This window comes from Amphibalanus amphitrite, unplaced genomic scaffold (genome assembly GCF_019059575.1).
Source record: "Amphibalanus amphitrite isolate SeventyFive unplaced genomic scaffold, NRLGWU_Aamphi_draft 000235F_arrow, whole genome shotgun sequence".
NCBI lineage: Eukaryota > Metazoa > Arthropoda > Thecostraca > Balanomorpha > Balanidae > Amphibalanus > Amphibalanus amphitrite.
In genome coordinates this window covers 1-17675 of record NW_024881730.1, presented here as the reverse complement: position 1 = coordinate 17675, position 17675 = coordinate 1, and the positions used below count along the sequence as shown (strand labels likewise).

General features: G+C 47.2%; 3 protein-coding genes across 3 annotated transcripts; 1 reads left to right on the top strand and 2 right to left on the bottom strand.

Moving 5' to 3' along the window:
• Positions 1 to 198: 198 nt before the first annotated feature.
• Positions 199 to 6276, bottom strand: LOC122385904. Its single transcript, XM_043374531.1, has 7 exons — positions 6263 to 6276; positions 5470 to 5825; positions 4706 to 4884; positions 4164 to 4420; positions 3398 to 3572; positions 2812 to 3031; positions 199 to 2215 (listed from the first exon to the last, which is right to left on the bottom strand). The coding sequence occupies exons 1-7, from the start codon at positions 6274 to 6276 to the stop codon at positions 1608 to 1610; spliced, it is 1809 nt and encodes a 602-aa protein (XP_043230466.1). The 3' UTR covers positions 199 to 1607.
• Positions 6277 to 6361: 85 nt separating this feature from the next.
• Positions 6362 to 11727, bottom strand: LOC122385954. Its single transcript, XM_043374679.1, has 6 exons — positions 11658 to 11727; positions 10869 to 10918; positions 9673 to 9741; positions 8743 to 8889; positions 7439 to 7560; positions 6362 to 6873 (listed from the first exon to the last, which is right to left on the bottom strand). The coding sequence occupies exons 2-6, from the start codon at positions 10878 to 10880 to the stop codon at positions 6510 to 6512; spliced, it is 714 nt and encodes a 237-aa protein (XP_043230614.1). The 5' UTR covers positions 10881 to 10918; positions 11658 to 11727; the 3' UTR covers positions 6362 to 6509.
• A 686-nt stretch (positions 11728 to 12413) lies between these two features.
• Positions 12414 to 17198, top strand: LOC122385955 (ubiquitin-conjugating enzyme E2 variant 1-like; the record flags this gene model as incomplete). The annotated part of the gene is made up of 3 exons (XM_043374680.1): positions 12414 to 12684; positions 14508 to 14650; positions 16917 to 17198. Coding segments are annotated over exons 1-3 (450 nt in total), but the record flags the coding sequence as incomplete, so codon positions are not given.
• Positions 17199 to 17675: the final 477 nt, after the last annotated feature.

Sequence of the window (17675 nt, the reverse complement as noted above, 5' to 3'; positions counted from 1 at the left end):
TATCTTTCCCGAGCGAAAAAAACAAACATTCCAGTTTTTTGGCGCTTTTGTTTCAATTGTGGTGGTTCTGTTCGAGGGCCCATACAGATGGTGTTTGCGCAAAATTTGTATCGGAAAATCACTGACTATTTAGTGTCGACAGCTGCATGTTAACTTTTTGAACACGCCTCCATCACTGCTTGTTTATAGGCTGTCTGTGGGTATTGGGCTGTGTTGTGCTGTATATACCGTGTTTTGCTGGGTGATTGTGATAATATTTTGATGATTAACCTCTTTATTCAGCGGTAGAGAATTCTGAAAATTCCAGGGGGTGCTACAACCCCTAATTATCCACCCCTGTTTTTTTATTTTAAGTTCCATCCAGTACCAGTATGAGTGTTTATGGCTTGGAAGGTAGGTGAAACATTTCATTATTGTAATTTTAATCTTTTGAGACCTGAATTTCAACATTCTCTTGAGAGCCTGAGAGCATTCATGCCAAGGTTTCTGAGTCTGTTTCATGATAAAGAGACAATATTGATAATGGAGTCAACTTGTGGGTCAAGTCAGCAGATCTTGATAAATGAGTACGTATGACATCACCTCTACACCTGTCGCCTCCTGTATTGTAGTGATGGCAGGTTCAATGCTGAGTCTCAGAATAATAGCCAGCGAGCGTATACTGTTGTTTTGTATTTCTATGCCCGATCAGCCCTAATATGTAATGTCTTGCATTTCTAAATATTGAACTGTAATGAATGAGACGCTGTAATGAGGCACTGTAATGAAAAGACTGCCTCAGACTGCAAGGTTCTATTTAACCAAATATGACTGCATGTCTGCTACAAAATCAAACACTGACAAACACTGACACTGACATCAGGCACTGACAAAGTGAATGCACAAGAATGCACAAGAATGCCTCACCAAACGTCAAACGATTCAACTGTGGAGGACATTGAAGAGCAAGTGAATGCACAAGAACGATAAGGACTTCTGGACTTCAGAGCAAGAGATACACCCTAAACTCAGGAACGCCGCTGTCACCACATATAGCATACAGCACCCGGTCGTGCCCATCATTAGCCTACAAGCCCCATCTACGAAACCAAGCGCTATATCGTGGGAACCGCACAGGGGTCTCTGTTCACTAGCCGGCGGCCAGGGCACGAGCCGCTGCACCTGGTGGGAAGTCACCCCAGCCAGACCACATTGTCGCACATGCTGCTCCGACAGACAAGTCGCACGCACGAAAGTTCAGTGGCATCGTCTGCTGTGACGTCAGCATTGCGACGCGGAGCCGGCTCTAGCATGGGATGCTATGGGAAAACTGGTGTTTTATTCGGGTCACAATAAAACATGCTATTGATGACTTTATGGGGTGGGTGATGCATAAGTATGATATAAAACACAAACATTTCGTATTTTCACGTTATTTTTAACGGGTAACAGCTACTAAAACATTTCAAAAACGAACTTTGATGTACTTTCTGGTTTAGAACCAAGAAAGAAAATAGTATATTCCAAAATCTAGTGTCGCAATGGTGACGCCAACCTCGACTAACCTGTATGTTTATGGCCTTGACGTCACGCTCCTCGCGCCCAGTGAGAGTCTACTAGTGGCAGAACTAGTGACCCGGACCGCGGTTGGTCTCGATCCGAGTCTGCAGGCTGTGTGGCGCTGCAGCTCGCCGCTGGCCCTCCGCTTGCTGGTAGGGGTGGTCAGCGCGGTCTGCCTTGGGAGGTCGCCCGGCGCTGACTCGGGCGCGGCCTCGGAGGGGACAGCTGGTCCGACGCTCCGGACGCAGCACCGGGATGGTGGTGGCGTAGCGCGCCTTTCCCAGGTGGCGTTGGGCGTACAGCTGGCTCTGCCGAGCTGTGGGCGTCGCGCCTTTCCTCCAGTCGGCGACGAAAGCGTTCAATGCCTTCTGCCAAGACGGTCCCTGGTCCGGGTGCGCAGCGGTGTCCTCCAGGACCGCTGCAGAGACCGCCTCGGAGAAGGCTGCCAGTGACTGGCGCACCTCTTCCAGTGGGTCGGGAGCCGTTACTCTAGACGAGCTGGCCAGTGCCACTGGCGGACGACTGGTGAAATCGTCGCCGCTGTCTGATGCTCCTCCACCATCGGCGGGCTCTGGGGACGGGGCAGCGTCTTCTGCGACGGTGGTTGGGCGCAGCGCAGGTTCCGGACCGGGAGTCCTCAGGTCCGCAAACCAGTCGGGAGACATATCTTGTCGACCTGAAACAAAACCAGTGATTGTAGCTTATTAATGTAGGCATTGCAAGAAACAATAGTTTATCGAAATGGTTCATTTTTGACCGTGCCCTGATTTGATTTAAAAAAAATAGTACCTGCGTCACCGTGTGTTGGTTTGACAAGATGTACATGGTAAAATAACATGGTGTTTATTATTTTTTATCGAGTCATGTTGTGCCAGGTCAGGCTAAGGAGACTGAAAGCCGAAAGGTCACATTGTATGTCATTCGATTGGGATATGTTATCAATTTTTTAGATACACTGGAGATGCCTTTCGCGATAGGTGGGTGACGACACTTTTAACTTAACAAATGACGCCATATTTTAGCGATACTCCAGCCTCGAAGCGTATCGGTGACCTGCAATTCCGTATTTTAGTAGGTAATCTAGGGTTTATATGGATGACAATGATATCCCTTTTAAGACGGAAATCGGGGTTTCAATATGACTCTTTTGCTTACAGTGATGAGATCACGTAACTGGCCAGTTGCCAGACCTCGAACTGACCTCACGAACACAGAAATCAATTTATGCGATCTATTGAGATTACGATTCGCTGTGCCAGGCAATTGACTCACCTGTCGCCACGAAGTACATGAGCTTCCTGTCCTCGACGCTCGCAGTGTCTGCAGTTGCAGAGTTATCGGCCGTGCCGCTGTCGAGGGCCTTGACGGCGTCAAGGTGCTTGCACCTGCCGCCCCCGACATACCCCGGACAGGTGCACATATCCAGGGTGCTGTCCACGGTGTACAGGGTGCTGCCGTCTGTGGACAGCACGCTGTAGATGCCCGGGTTCTCCTGCAGGAATACAAAACGACGATACGCACCAATCAGTCATTGTCCTTTCGTTAGGCAGAGGCAGAGCTGTTTGTGGCGAAAACTCTGTTTGATTTGAATGACTAGCGCAGAATGTAAGGGTGTTGATTTAAGTACCTACTGGTGGAAAAAAACGCCGGGACTGTGAACTGTCACTTGTCCGAGGGAATGAGAAAATTGTGTGTGTGTGTGAGTGTAGAGCTGGCAAAACAGCATCATTTTCATAACCTGTTAAGCGATGGTATTCAATTCCACTTTTGCAGTAGCAGTAAAGCTGTCGTGAGACCGCAGCAGCGCAAGACGACACATGTGAGACCATAACGTAGTCCATCCACGACGATATCTCACCCCGTCGGGAGTGATGCGGTCCCGTGGGACGCTCACAGCGCTGCTTCGGGAGCCTCCCTGACGGGCAGCCGGTGGTCGCCGTCCACTGGCGAAGCTTACGAGCTTTCGCTCGTAGAAGTCGCTCAGTCTGAGGCTGAGTACGTCGTGGAGCTGGAGGACGTCGTAGAGCCGAGTCCTGGGAAAGACACAAAATCACCCTCGCCGTTACGGACTTTTTGCCACCCTCGACGGTGCATACAGGAGGTAGAGAATCCATGACGGGTGTGAATTGATGATAAATAACTCAAGTTTATTGGAAAATGACTGAGTTATATGACTTGAGTGAAAAAGACTTTCAATAAACTTGGTTATGTATCGTCAATTCACATGCAGGACTTTGGACTTGGTACGACCCCCCTCCACACACACACACAGCGCAAAATGACCTCGCAGTTGACGCGCCCTAAAACCCCAAACAACAAATCACAAACGCATGCACGCACGTACAGCATAGCACATCCATATACCCTTCATGACACAGAAGTGATGCACCCCCCCCCCCCTTCCCCGGTGAAGACTAGCAATCGATCGGCAGATAGCAAGGTAAAGGCGACAGACGGGACAGGGCAGTCAGCAAACGAGATAAGTAGGTAAATGATTGATAAGTTTAAGTTTGTTTCATACGCTAGCATTGAGCCGAATCAACTATTTTCGAGAGAGGGGAAGGTGATAACTGATAGTGGATAGATGCCTTACTTAATTTGCGCTAGAATGTCTTAAGATTTACCGGTGGAGGACGTTGTCCTTGAGAACCCTCATGGCAGCCTCCACGGTATTATTTGTGTTGTGGCCCCGTGTCGGGAGGCCAGCCCTGAAGCACAGGGCCCACTCCTGCCGCCGATCCAACAGCGCCTGCTGGTAGGCGATGAACCGCGGGTAGAGGGCACCCCACCGACCCTGCAGCGTCTCCATGGCCTCCGCGAGGCCACGCTCCGATGGTGCGTACACCATCTGCTTGGCCAGCCTCATGAGCTCTTGTCGATGCTGTGAACACAGATCAATCTGTTCAGGCAGGCAATTGAATAGTCAGACATTCATGGTGATGGGAGAGGTCGGATTCTGCTTGGCGAAACACAGATAACTCCAAAAACAGATAATCCAGAATTGTGGACCGAAACCGAGCCATGTTAACGGTTCAGGATCCTAACAAAATGTTTTAGCGTCCCCAAAATCTTGCAAGAAGTGCCGCCTACGGCCTCGGCATCGCATCTCTGGTCTAACGTGTGATCCGTAAGTGACCATTGCATTGAACAATAAGTGAGCATTTACCTGCTGCCTGATGCCGTTTTTGTGGCTAAACAGCCACCTCCACGTGGCCTGCAGCACGTGAAACACGCACAGGAGTCTGGTCGCGTCAGGCCAGACCGAGTGCAGTGCGTTCCGCTCGCTAGCGCTGTCGTCAGTCATTAGGATCTGCGGCCCTGCTGAGCCACGGCCACCGAAAGCGTCTGTAAAACGTTATCATCGAAATTACCATGTGAAACCGGTTGCAGGCCTCGATTATATTATTATTGAAAAATGTTACACGTTTGTAAGTGTTGGTTGTAATTGTTGTAACCAATGAAAATAATCGCATTCACAAAAGCTCTCAACCACGTATGTCAGACCCGCGGTAGGTTGAACGACCTGATCAGCGGGCAGACCGGGACCATTGGGGCGACGGTGACAGCGGGACGGATGACCCTTATTGGGTTGTCGAGAAGGACCAGGTAGCCTACCACTCAGTCTGACGGTAGCGGTACATACATAAATGAAGTACGGTTTTATTTGTCATTTTCATTGCGCTACGTTAAAGTCGTTATGTGCCGACGTAACATTATCTAAGGTAAACTTAAGAAGTTACAAGGAGGTGTACTAGAGATAGCTTAGCTCGTGAGTATCCTTTGCAGACTGCGCGACAGGTTGGACGACCTTATCAGCGAGCCGCTGAGGGTCATTGGGGCGACGGTGACAGCGGGACCTGTGACCCTTAGTGGCTTGTCCGGAAGGGCCAGGTAGCGTACCTCACAGTCAGTGTAGACGGGTGAACATACCTTCCGGCAGCATCGACTGAAGCAGCGAGAAGGCGCTCTCCAGCGTGGCCTGCGCCTCGTCGTTTGTGATGACGACGCCGAGGGGTAGGCCGCCTACCACGGTGGATGCCATGAAGAGGAATATGCGGGCCTGTGAGCGGTCGCAGTTCCCACCGGCGTCGACGAATACTGTCTCTCCCGCCTCCGGCAGCTGGTGGACGCGCGCCATCAGCGGCGTGACGATGGCCACGGTGCAGCGGCCGTCTGACACGTCCACCCGCGTGTCCGAGCGGCTCTCGGCCAACTCCAGCAGGCGGTCGACCAGCGCCGTCTTCTTCTGGTCCCCGTACTGCTCGCCGTGGATCTTGTAGTACAGGCTGAAATAAAGTCAAAGAACGCAGTGCCCTTTAATGACCTGAAAACGGAAAGGTCGCACAATGGGCAATTATCACAGTTGACACGACACAACCAGTAATGCGGAGTTGACCGAATTTCAGCGACTCCGGCTCCGGCCCGCTAAAATCGAATCCGACTCCAGCTCCGACTCTGGTCGGTGAAAAATTACTGACTCCGACTCCGGCCAAAACTACCGACTCCGGCCGACTCCGCAGCACTGGACACAACACCTCTAGTCAAATCCATTTGTATGAGACGCTCGCCAGGTCTGACTGGTACGGATCAAGTCAGCTGTGGGAATCGAACCCACTGCCTCACCAAACGATTCAACTGTGGAGGACATTGAAGAGCAAGTTGTGCAATGGACAGTTTGGCGCCTCACAAAGGCACGTAACATTATTATATATGCGATGCTCACCATATCTTACACATACTATTGCTCACCAACTGGATGGTGCTAGTTAGAACTAGTACCGTCCGCCAGTGCTTATAGAAATATATTTTTCAATTACACACACACAAAAAAAAAAAAACGGAATACATGGGAAACGCAAAGGATTGAAGTCGTGTTCCTATTGAAGTTCGCATTAATCCGGTGATACATAGTGTGAGACGTAGTTTAATCGAACTTGAGCGTAGGAGGACTAGCATTCTGCGTAGTCATATTACTGCATGGTTATCAACTGCTTACTGTGGCAGGCGTATATAGGTATAGGTACTGTCGGATGAGAACTCGGATATGCCGGATGGAAAGATAAGGACACGAACCGGTAGACGTAGGAAAGATCTGGCAGGAGCGAGCGATCGGCAGCCTTGAGAGGATACTCCTCCCCCCACTCCTCCCTGAGCTCCATGTCGAGGGTCTGCAGCGCCGTGCTCGGAGAATGATAGTGCCTGAACAGGCTCTTGAGCTTGGCCTCGGTCGCGTCGCTGACCCTTCGGTGTTTCAGTGCAGCCGGAATGTCCGTGGCGTGGTTGTGATGTCCCAGGCCCCTCACAACCAGGCCGCAGGATGCATGCAGATTATCGCTGGAACAATATTCGCATAATGTCAGAAATCGTTCCCCGCCTTTTCAGGAGACACACAATGCACCCCTCCCTCCCCCGATGTTGCCGGTAACAAATCTGATGTGATGAGAGAAGATTTAAACGCATACAGGATGCGCAATGTGCGTTTCATTGGTCTCTGCCAATTTCTACAAAGGGTATGTTGACGAGGACCTGATTTGTTAAAAAAAAAAAAACAATGCACTCCAAGCATGTAGGCACACCCCTCTGCAGACTGCGCGGTAGGTTGGACGACCTTATCGGCGAGCCGAGCGGGGACATTGGGGTAGCGGTGACAGCTGGGCGGATGACCCTTATGGGCTTGGCGAGAAGGACCACGTATCTGCCACAAGTCTGCAGACGGGTGTACCTGTAATTAAAGATAAATGCCGAATTTAAAAAAAAAGAATTTTGCAAGCATTCCTGAGCATTCCTGCAAGCATGCGTTTTGACACTCCTGCCTGCCTATATTAATGGGTAGGGGATTTTAAAAAATCGAACGACACATCACACATCGGTACTGTTAGGTACCAAAGTCATAACCAACCTGATTCGCGACATAGAGCTCCTAGTCTTGGAGACCACATGCAATCTCCAGGGGCACTGAGTGTCCTTTGCAGACGCCTTCCGACCCCGATCGCGGACGTTGTGATGGCACACATACGTCGCCTGCAAACCAGGAAATGTTACAACAGCAGCCACTTAGACCTCTCCCAAAGAACAGAGCCTGTAACGCAGATCGTCCACGGCACACGCGCACCTTCATGACCTAACGATACAATTTAGCATTGGCGGCTACAACACTGGTGTTCAGCGCAGACCTAACGCCGAGCTGCCGACGCGTCCCCATAGTCCGTCCCATGTTAAATTGCGTTGTTAGACTATTACGCGTCTGCATGGGGTCGTTTCATAAGACCCTTCCGTAACTTACGTCGGGTTATCTAGCCCATTTGTTCAGACATAATATGAATCTAAGGTGTTTCAACATTTTATATCCGTTTTATGCAGTTTTATGCATTCGTTTTTTTCCATTCACAGCAAGAGTGGAAATGCGAAGTAAAAAACGCAATAAGTCTATGCAAAAACGTTGAAATCGCGTGCAGAAAAACGGCGTACGTTATTTTTTCCGTAGCGTACGCCGTAACGTTTTTTTTTTTATGAAACGATCGCCAGTAGGGTGTCCCAAAAAGCGGCCTCCCATAAGGGTAAGCTTAACCCTCGCCCGCATATGCGATTTTCCCACCCTAGAACGCACATGTGGGGGGATGGGGGTGCAACCCCCCCCCCCGCCGTTTCGCTCCTGATCATGCTAGAGCTTCGGTACAAAACCATACGAATCCTTGGGATGAGACGAATCCAACGAGACATAGTTTTACTTTCCTATGTCACGTCTTGACCTTGCTAGGTCAGGTCAAAGTAAAAATGTTGGTGATTTCGGCGGTATAGGGCTTTACTATGGGATTTCATGTTCTCCGCTATTTTGTGGCAGCGGGCGAACTTAGGGGGAAGGGATGAGTGGGAGAGGGTAGGGGAGGTTTAGGGGGCATCGATTGGGGGCTGGAGGGGGCTAGCAACAGACATGAAAGCGGCGCATCTATGACGGCTATTTACGGTGATCTAGCTTAACCTCGACCTTCATGCTCACTCAAGGCACATTCACTCAAGTCACATCACTCACTCAAGGTGGCATTCTTCCCTTAAGTTTAGTATACAGAACTCTTTAAATTTGGTGCTAAAAATATGTCCCAAGTCTCTCCACTCTCCCCTAATGTGCAGCGATGAAAAACTGTCTGGGGGTGGCATCACCCCCCCCCCCTCTCCCATGTGCTGTAGGAATACATGAATACTTACCCTGTATGCCAGAAACTTGCCGCCCTTAGTGCAAGTATCCACTGACAGAGTCGTTCTTGTCACCTCTTCATACAGCTTCCGGAAGAGCTCAGCGCTGGCCTGTCCAACTGGACACTCAAATCCAATTGCCGTCCCTTTCTCCAGTTCCTGTAAACAAATTGATTATTGAAACGATGTCTCCTAGGTCAACAAAGTAAAAATGTTTCGATATTTTAGCGATATCGACATTCCTTCGCAAATCTCGCCATAGCACCGTAGCAATGAGGGCTAGAGTCGCGGAAAACCATTCAACAGTTCTTTTTAAGCTCTATCGTTTCTTGAGATTTGAGCTCAGGTCGCCGCTTTACCGGTTTAGCATCGAGATCACGTAACGTAACATCCGATTTCTACCAAAATTGATTTTCTGCAATAACTTTTGATGCAGAAACTACAAAGAAATTGTTCACACACCCTGGTTCTGAGATCGTCAATTCGCGTCAAAGGCAGAAAACAGTTGACAATTGCTATCGATCAAAGTTGGGGCTAATCCTAATCACGCTATTGGTAAGACTGACCCCCCCCCCCCCCGGAGAGGGTCTAACAAGTGCAATGTTTGCCAGCATGTAAAAGCTGATGTACCCATTTTTTAAATAAAATAAAAAAAACGGTGTCCTTCGCACACTGACACTCTCTAGCCTTCGAGCGGTCCTTGCCAAAGACACATGCCATTACACGTAGGAGCTGAATGTGGCCGGTGCCGACGGTCACGACTCACGAGCCCGATTTGAGTCCCGGGGGCTCAATCCGGGCTCTCGCTGTCGCTACCTGTTTCAGCGTCGTAATCAGGCGCTTTAGACCACTCGGCCATGAGCCATGAGGCCATAGACCAATCGGCCATGAGGGGTTAAGTTAAAACTAGGGAGCGGGGGGGGGGCTAGTTGAAAAACTTACCTCATGAATTCCGTCAAAAACGTCCAGTCTGGGACATATGATATCCCCTTTCAGTCTCCTCAGTTCTTCCTGAAAAGGAAAGTGATGTTAATATAATGATTATGAGACCTTTTCAGGTGACAAGTGCAAAGCAAAATGACTATATTCTCAGCCTCTAATACATTTAATATGTAAAATCAAATTGATTATTGTTCAGCAAACATTAATCAATCCACAACAAAGTATGTAATGTCGTTCAGAAATATAAGTTTACACACAGCATGATGGCATTATGACTGCGACCTTGTCACCAAACATGAAGACAATTACACCTGCGAGTAATACACAAAATCATTTCTGGTTAAGAAACTTTTCCAGACTCCAGAATTAAGGGACCTAAAGCAGAGACACAGAGAAAGAGAGGGAGTGAGAGCAAACCCATTCAAGAGCCAATCTATCATGTCTTCAAACTTCAATTGAAACAAATTTGCATTGAATGTCCCCTGATAGATGTCATACTTCAAGTTCACATTTTTAGCTGGTTAATAAAACACCATAAAATGAGAATTGTTAGCGATGAGTGTTGTTAGGAAAATGGTTAGGAGCATAGCAATATGGAAGGTGATAACTATGCCCCAGTTAACATACACACATGGTACCGTATGGTGCATATGTGGGCTAACCCACCTTCTCCACATGGTGTCCACCTGGTTTTGTAAGACGTCTATGCATTGGAACCATATGGGCTAGCCCATATGGTTCGGTTCCCATGCATACATGTCTTCCAGACCCATGCTCTTCCCCTGCCCATGTGAGACCACCTTGCCCTTGTAATGTCCATGTGGTAACCACATGGGTGTATTAACTGGGGTATAGCCTTGTATATTTTGTTTTGCATATTCCTTCTAGATATGTGACGGGAATCCCACAAAGAATGGCTCCCCAGTGCCCAAGGCTCCCAACGTCAAACAACCCTGTAAGTTGTAACCTCTTGACATGCTCAGCTTTGACCAGTGCTGCAAAGTCAGAGTCAGAATCAGCTGAAGTTGGTATGATAATTTTGACTAGAGTATTAGAGATGGACTGCCCTATAAAGCTTCAAAGTTTGTTATTTTTCGAATAACACAATATACCCTACAGTCTACACTTCATTCAAATGGTGCTTATGCTGCTGTTGAATGGAGAAATGTTGAGCATAAAACATGCAAACAGCTCACCTTTTCAAGCATCTTGAATGCATACACCCACAAGGCTGGAGGCTGGAGCACTGGAAATGAAATGGAGTAAGAAATGTTATGGACATTGTTGTTGAGAGCCAAATTTATTCTGAATGATTCTGTTTGCATTATACTATTCACAAAAACACACATTAGTACCTACATCACTGAAAGCTGATTGATCAATGAGCGCATGTTTAGCTTTTGCAGGTTTATAACCGAAACAATTTGACATGAGAAACATAGGCGCACTCAAACATAGGCCTGCTCCTGATGACCAGGCGCAGGCCAGGCATGCAGTGATACCTAACATTCAGGCACAGGCCAGGCATGCATTCAGAAAATTATTGGTACACCTCAATCATGCATTTGCCACGCTTTGCAGTCTCGATCAAGACTCGGCCAGTCTGCAAAAGGTGGCAGGTTTCAGATAGATAGATAGATAGATAGATAGATAGATAGATAGATATATAGATAGAGATAGATAGATAGATGATAGATAGATAGAGATAGAGATAGATAGATAGATAGATAGATAGATAGAGAAGAGAGAGAGAGAGAGAGAGAGAGAGAGAGAGAGAGAGAGAGAGAGAGGAGAGGAGAGGAGAGAGAGAGAAGAGAGAGAGAGAGAGGAGAGAGAGAGAGAGAGAGAGAGAGAGAGAGAGAGAGAGAGAGAGAGAGAGAGATAGAGAGAGAGAGAGAGAAGAGAAGAGAGAGAGAGAGAGAGAGAGAGAGAGAGAGAGAGAGAGGAGAGACAGTACAAAAGATGTTGCGAATTTCAATTCATACCGAAATAACGACCGTTTGACACGTTTGCCTGACAAAGATGACAGATTGAGATGGAATTAACAGCCAGCCTATAATAAAATGTATAAACAAACAATGAGAGAGGCCTGTTCAAAAAGTTAATATGTAGCTGTCTACACTAAATAGTCGGTGATTTTCCGTTGGAAATTTTGCGCAAACACCACCTTCATGGGCCTTCGAACAGAACCACCACAATTGAAACAAAAGCGCCAAAAAACTCGAATGTTTGTTTTTTTCGCTCGGGAAAGATATATACGCATACCACCGCGTGCTACAAAACGTTTTAGTCAAACATTTAAAAATCGTTAGATATTTGCGCTGACGTCACACATTCAGAGGGGTATTCCTAAGCATTAGCCCCTCTGAATCAAAATGCTGCAATTTTGAAATTCAATATTTCCGATTTAAGGCATTTCTCGATGTTGTGAGTGCCGAAACCGGTAATTGTGAGCTAGGGACCCCATTTTGGCTATCTCAACTCAAATCTAATGTTAAGGTGGGAGGGTCCCTTTAATCTAGAAAATATTGTCGTTTTTTAATTTTGCCTCTCATTAACGCATTTTCCGGAATGTGTGTTTCTTGAATGAACAATACAAATTGGTACTGATTTTTCGAAATCTTGATCTTTTGAAGTAAAAGAAAAAATGAAATCCAAAACATTACTTTTTAAGAAGAATTACTGGAAATCTTAAAAAACATTTCTTAAAGGTAGACAGAAATGGCGCATGTAATCCAAACTGAGACGAATCGAAACGCGCAGATGCTTATGTTAGAAATTGTGATAGGGGTGGCGGCGCGGTCTTAGGCCGTTTGGGGTTATGATTTTTTGTAAAACGCTGGATTTCATATCTGCGTTGCATTAGGATTATATAGTCAACTGTTTCATAACATTTCCACGTATAGTGTTCAGCGAAGTACGGGCCTAGAGGGTCGGAAAGTCGGCGCGGTCTGGTACTCTCCGCGCACGCCCATAGTCTAATAACCATGTCTGGGCAAGGAGGTGGAGCGGGTAAGTAGTTGAATAATTAATATTTTTGTAGAAGGCCTTGCACTCCATAACATTTTGTCCAAGGTTTTGCTGAAGGGTTTGTTAAATGCAATAATGTCTCGTAGTTTGAGTTGTGTCGATTCTGGCATCAATGATCATCTGTCGCTGGCTTTGACATCCATGAAGGTCCTATGAGTCATTAAAAGTATATAAATATGTTTATTAATCATGTTCAGTTTAGAAAATGTTAGAAGTCCTGAATTTTCTGAAGTTCACATGCTGAGATGTAGCCTAATACGATGGCTATCATAAACTTTATAATTGTAGTTAAAGTTATGACCTTATATGCATCTGTAAGAGATGGCATTTGGTCGTCACCAGAGCTTATTCCTTATCCTCATTTATTATCCTCATACATGGTCCTTTTATATTGTCATTGGCCAATGGCCAGCAGGGGTGGACAAATGTGCTGAGTTGGGGTAGCACGGGCACAGCAAATCCGCCGCCGCCCTAGCGGTGACCTTGACCTCCGCCGTCTGTTGCTGCTCTAAAGCCAAGCCAGCGTGGAATTGGGAAAGCTCGTGCTACCCCTACTCGGCACAATTATCCACCCCTGATGGCCAGGATGTCACAATGTTTGTGTGCAATCCTTCAAAACCACCATGTTATTTCAGCTTTTTGGGGGTGTCCACAGTTCAGAGGCCCCCATCAGAGAGTTGTATTATACTTTTGATTTAGTACCTATTTTGCAGATTTGGAAAAAAGATGACCAAGGGCTGTATGAATCTTTTATCTCATGTAACTTAATGGGAGTCCTGCCTCTACCTGCTTTACCTATATACACCAGTCATTGTCACCAGTCAAGTCCTTGGCATCATTTTCTTGGCTTTATTTTTTAAGTCTATGCCATAGTAATCTGCAGAATCATAAATTATACATAAAAATTCATGATACTCTACTTTTGTTTGTAATGATAGCACTCATGATAAAGAAATGTAATGCTGACTGCTGAGCTCATTCATGTTGTTCATGCCACCCTCAAGGTACCAGATTCAAAATAACTGTATTTGTATTGTATTTATGTTGGACTTGGTATGTATTTGTAATGCATTATCATTGTGTTATTCTTTATAGTTTATTGCAAAGCAGCTGCAAGTACCTATGCAGGATTTTTATTGGTAGTGTTTATAGTGTGCAATAAATATATGAAAATAATAAATAAAGATAAAATATATTTTAGTTTAATTGTTCATAGTGTGCAAAATATTTGCCCTAAAATTCAAATCAGCTCCATAACATTATTCATCATTACAACAAGTTGACCAACCTGATGCAATCCAGATGTTTCTACTTCTATGAATTCCTATGAGTACACTGTGTTTGTTTGCATTTGGTTTATTCTCCAGTTCCATAATTTGAATAGGAGGAATATAGATTGATGAATTAATTGTAGTTTCTGGTTTTCTTCATTTACCATTTATGTATTCAAATGATGGCAACAAGCCAGCTCTCCTCCCAGAACAATAACTGAAAACTACTTAGTTTGTGGCCCAAGTCCCTTCTATGCAGGTAACAAATTCACTTTAAACTCCAATTCTCTTGATATACAATAATGCATTGTCAATTAAACTTAAAATAAACTAAAAAGCTGCTTTGAGGTCTATGAGTATTATAGCATTGAGTTCTACCAAGCCAGGCCTGGGAGGTGGCCAGTGGTAACATTACAAAGGAGATAAACATGTCAGAAAATATCACATTGCGCTGTCTCATATCGACCTCTCGGCTCTCCCTGTCTCTATGCTCACCGCAGTATCGTTTGACGGCCGCGCCTCTCTGTTCGTCAGTGGTACCGCGGAATTTCCGTCTACTGGAGGAACTGGAAGCCGGTCAGAAGGGCAGCGGCGACGGCACCATCAGCTGGGGACTGGAGGATGATTCAGATATGACCCTGTCCCGCTGGACGGGAATGATTATCGGACCGCCCGGGGTACGTGCAGTACAGGGTAAATGTACAGTTGTATAGTACCATCTAGTGTTGTATCACAATCATTGAACATTACGGGTTTGTACCATTCAATGGCAGATCGTGATCATCGAACCGTTCGGGGTATTAATGTATATGACGTATGTATGTAATGTATGTATTGACATCAAAAGCCTTCCACATATGACGTGGCGATCCTACAGGGTAATGATACGATCGTATCATTTAGCCGTTCCCGGACGGTATCATTACCCCGGACGGTATCATTAGCCGGCTCCGTAGCTCAGTCGGTAGAGCGTTGGACTTTGCGTGGTGAGAGCACGCATTCCCGGTTACAACAGTCCGGGTTCGAAGTGCGACGGGCGCTTGACGTTTATGGGCTCCTGACAGGTATGGTTGCGGTTGATGACAGGCCGTAGCCAGGCGAAGTCAGTGAGGGGACCGGCCGTACGCGGCTATGTGCGCACGTTAAACTTTGGACGCTAAATTCTGCCATATAACTGGAATTGCGCGATCGGAGGGTAGAGGGCGGGGTCAGCGCAACAAGCTTCGCTTAGCGGGGCCTCTGACCTTGTGAATCCTTCCAATCAAAAGGTTCGGACTAAATTTATTTTAAAAAATTAATAGGGTGTCGTTTTCATTGCACCGCGCCGTGTTAACTTTTAACCAGGGCTTAGGTACAGTCCAATCCAATGACTTGTCACGAACATTGGACTGACCGGGATACACACGCACAGGCCGGTACAGTCGCTCAGTTGCTTGGCTGTCAGGACCATCAGGGATCGCGAAAGGACTGTGGTAAATGGGTTCCACGGTCGAAGGACCGCCCGTAGTATTTCAGGGTACACAGTCGAACCTTTTAATAGCGTGTCTGACAATCTCACCAGAGATATGTTGAAAGGTTAGCTTCATATTTCATTAGATGGGATAGCGCAGTGGCAGTATTTGGTCTTATTTTTGCTAGTCTTCTAAGATGACATGACGCTATGTCAACACTTATATGCTGAAGTTCATGTGAGTGTCATCGCACCAGCGCATATAGACTTTGGTACGAGTGGCGCGCCCCAGCCGTCGATGAAATGTCGCGAGTCCCGTGACACTGCCGCTGGTTGGCTGGTTATTCGAGTACCGGAGCCATCAGACTAATTGGTTGGGTCCCGTCCCGGTCGGCGGCGACACGAATTCCCTCGGCTTCTTTGGAGTGGGCTCGTTGTGTGCTTTCTTGGAATCCATCTATTGGAAAGGGATGTGGGGATGAAGCTTTTTCATGCGCTAACACAGTTGTGGTGTTATATAGCTTTACATACATTGGATGCTATTTACTACATGCCTGTTAAATATAATCGCCACAAGCGCTCTATGTGGTGCTAAGACCTATTACATTTTGACTGTTAACGTGAACTGTAAGGCCCATACCGGTGCTGTTTTGCAATGCCACAGGCAGCGAGTCATTTAGTGCCCCGTATGTTTTGTCGACTTTTTGTGATTCCTCTTCAGCGCTTGGGTGAAAAAGTAAGACACCGATGTATTTATAGCAGAATCGGTTGTCTCACGATGTACGATGATGGCCATGAGCTTGAGTACTGTTTTCTTCCCGTAAAAATAATCGTAATAGTCCGGTAGTTTTCATAGTTTTGGATAATATGAAGGTATAATACAAAGTAACTTGGACTAAGGAAATAAATATGGGGCAATTGGAAACTTGTCAGTCAGCTCATACCGCTATAAAATCTTATATATGTTTCATGGTTCAGAGTGGAAGATATAGAGGATTATTCATGGCTCTGAGTGGAAGATAAGGATTTCTTACATATCGAATCGAAAGATCTATTGGCCAAAGACACGATGATAAATCGTAATGAACCATTCGTGGCGAGAATAGTTGATCTTTCCCCGCCGTCGATAGATCACTTGATCTTTTCCCGGCATAGTGGAAGACGTATCTTCCACTCAGAGCCATGCAGAATCCTCTATATCCCACTTTCTGTCAGCTCTTCTTCGACAGGATTGAGAACCTCCCGTGACTTGTGTGCTCGCGGTCACTGACCAAGTTTGAGAACCTCTCTTGAACTGTTTTCTACCCGTTCGCAGACTGAGGTTGAGAACCTCTCGTGACGTTTGCTTGACATTCGCAGATCAAGTTTGAGAACCGCATGTAACTTGTTTGCTGACCGTTCGCTGACTAAGTTTGAGCACCTCTCGTAGCTTGCTTGCTGCCCGCTCGCAGGCGAAGTTTGAGAGCCTCCTGACGTGTGCTGTTCGTTCGCAGACCAAGTTTGAGAACCGTATGTACAGCCTGCGCCTGGAGTGCGGCCCCAAATATCCGGACGAGTGTCCGGCAATACGTTTCATCACGCGAATCAACCTGAGTGGCGTCAATGCCCAGACAGGAGTGGTGAGTGTCGAGGAGTTTACAGAGGAAATGGGGATAGGAGATGGGCAGAAGAGTAAGGATATGCCAGTGTGGATTGGGAAATACGTCAGAGGGGTGGCTGTTCAGCGTCCTGCGTTATTCATACGGCGGAGAAGGTCGGGGAAAATCAGCATAACAGTGGCGGATCCAGAGGGGGGGGGGCATGGGGGCCATGGCCCCATCCCCTTGGGCCTCCCGGGGGGCACCATTACGGTTTTTTACATTCATCACGGAGGTCACCGACGGGAGCTTCAACCCAGAGGTCTCCTAAGAGGGCACCATCCAGAAGGTCTATCGGAATAGGGTACCGTTTTCGGGGTCTCCGGAGGCCCTCGCCTCGGGTAGGGCTATTTCCATCCCGAGGTCCGCGGGGGCACCATCTCGAGTTCTCCGGGGGCACTATCCCGAGTTCTCCGTGGGCACCATTCCAAGGTCGGAGAGGGCACCATCTCGAGGGTACGGGGTCATCATCGCGAGGTCTGGGGGCACCATCCCGAGGTCTGATGGCAGAGGGGGCAACATCCCGAAGTCTCCGGGGGCACCATCCCGAAGTCTGTCTCCGGGGTACCATTCCGAGGTCTCCGGGGGCACCATTTCAAGTTTCCAGGGGCACTA

What these genes read in the sequence shown, in the direction of transcription:
- LOC122385904 (XM_043374531.1), bottom strand. An exon ending in AAAACGGCATCAGGCAGCAG is followed by an intron (nt 4,421 to 4,705) that starts GTAAATGCTCAC and finishes CTGTGTTCACAG; the next exon opens with CATCGACAAGAGCTCATGAG. An exon ending in AAGGACAACGTCCTCCACCG is followed by an intron (nt 3,573 to 4,163) that starts GTAAATCTTAAG and finishes TGTCTTTCCCAG; the next exon opens with GACTCGGCTCTACGACGTCC.
- LOC122385954 (XM_043374679.1), bottom strand. An exon ending in TTTTTGACGGAATTCATGAG is followed by an intron (nt 8,890 to 9,672) that starts GTAAGTTTTTCA and finishes ATTTGTTTACAG; the next exon opens with GAACTGGAGAAAGGGACGGC. An exon ending in AGCTCTATGTCGCGAATCAG is followed by an intron (nt 6,874 to 7,438) that starts GTTGGTTATGAC and finishes ATATTGTTCCAG; the next exon opens with CGATAATCTGCATGCATCCT.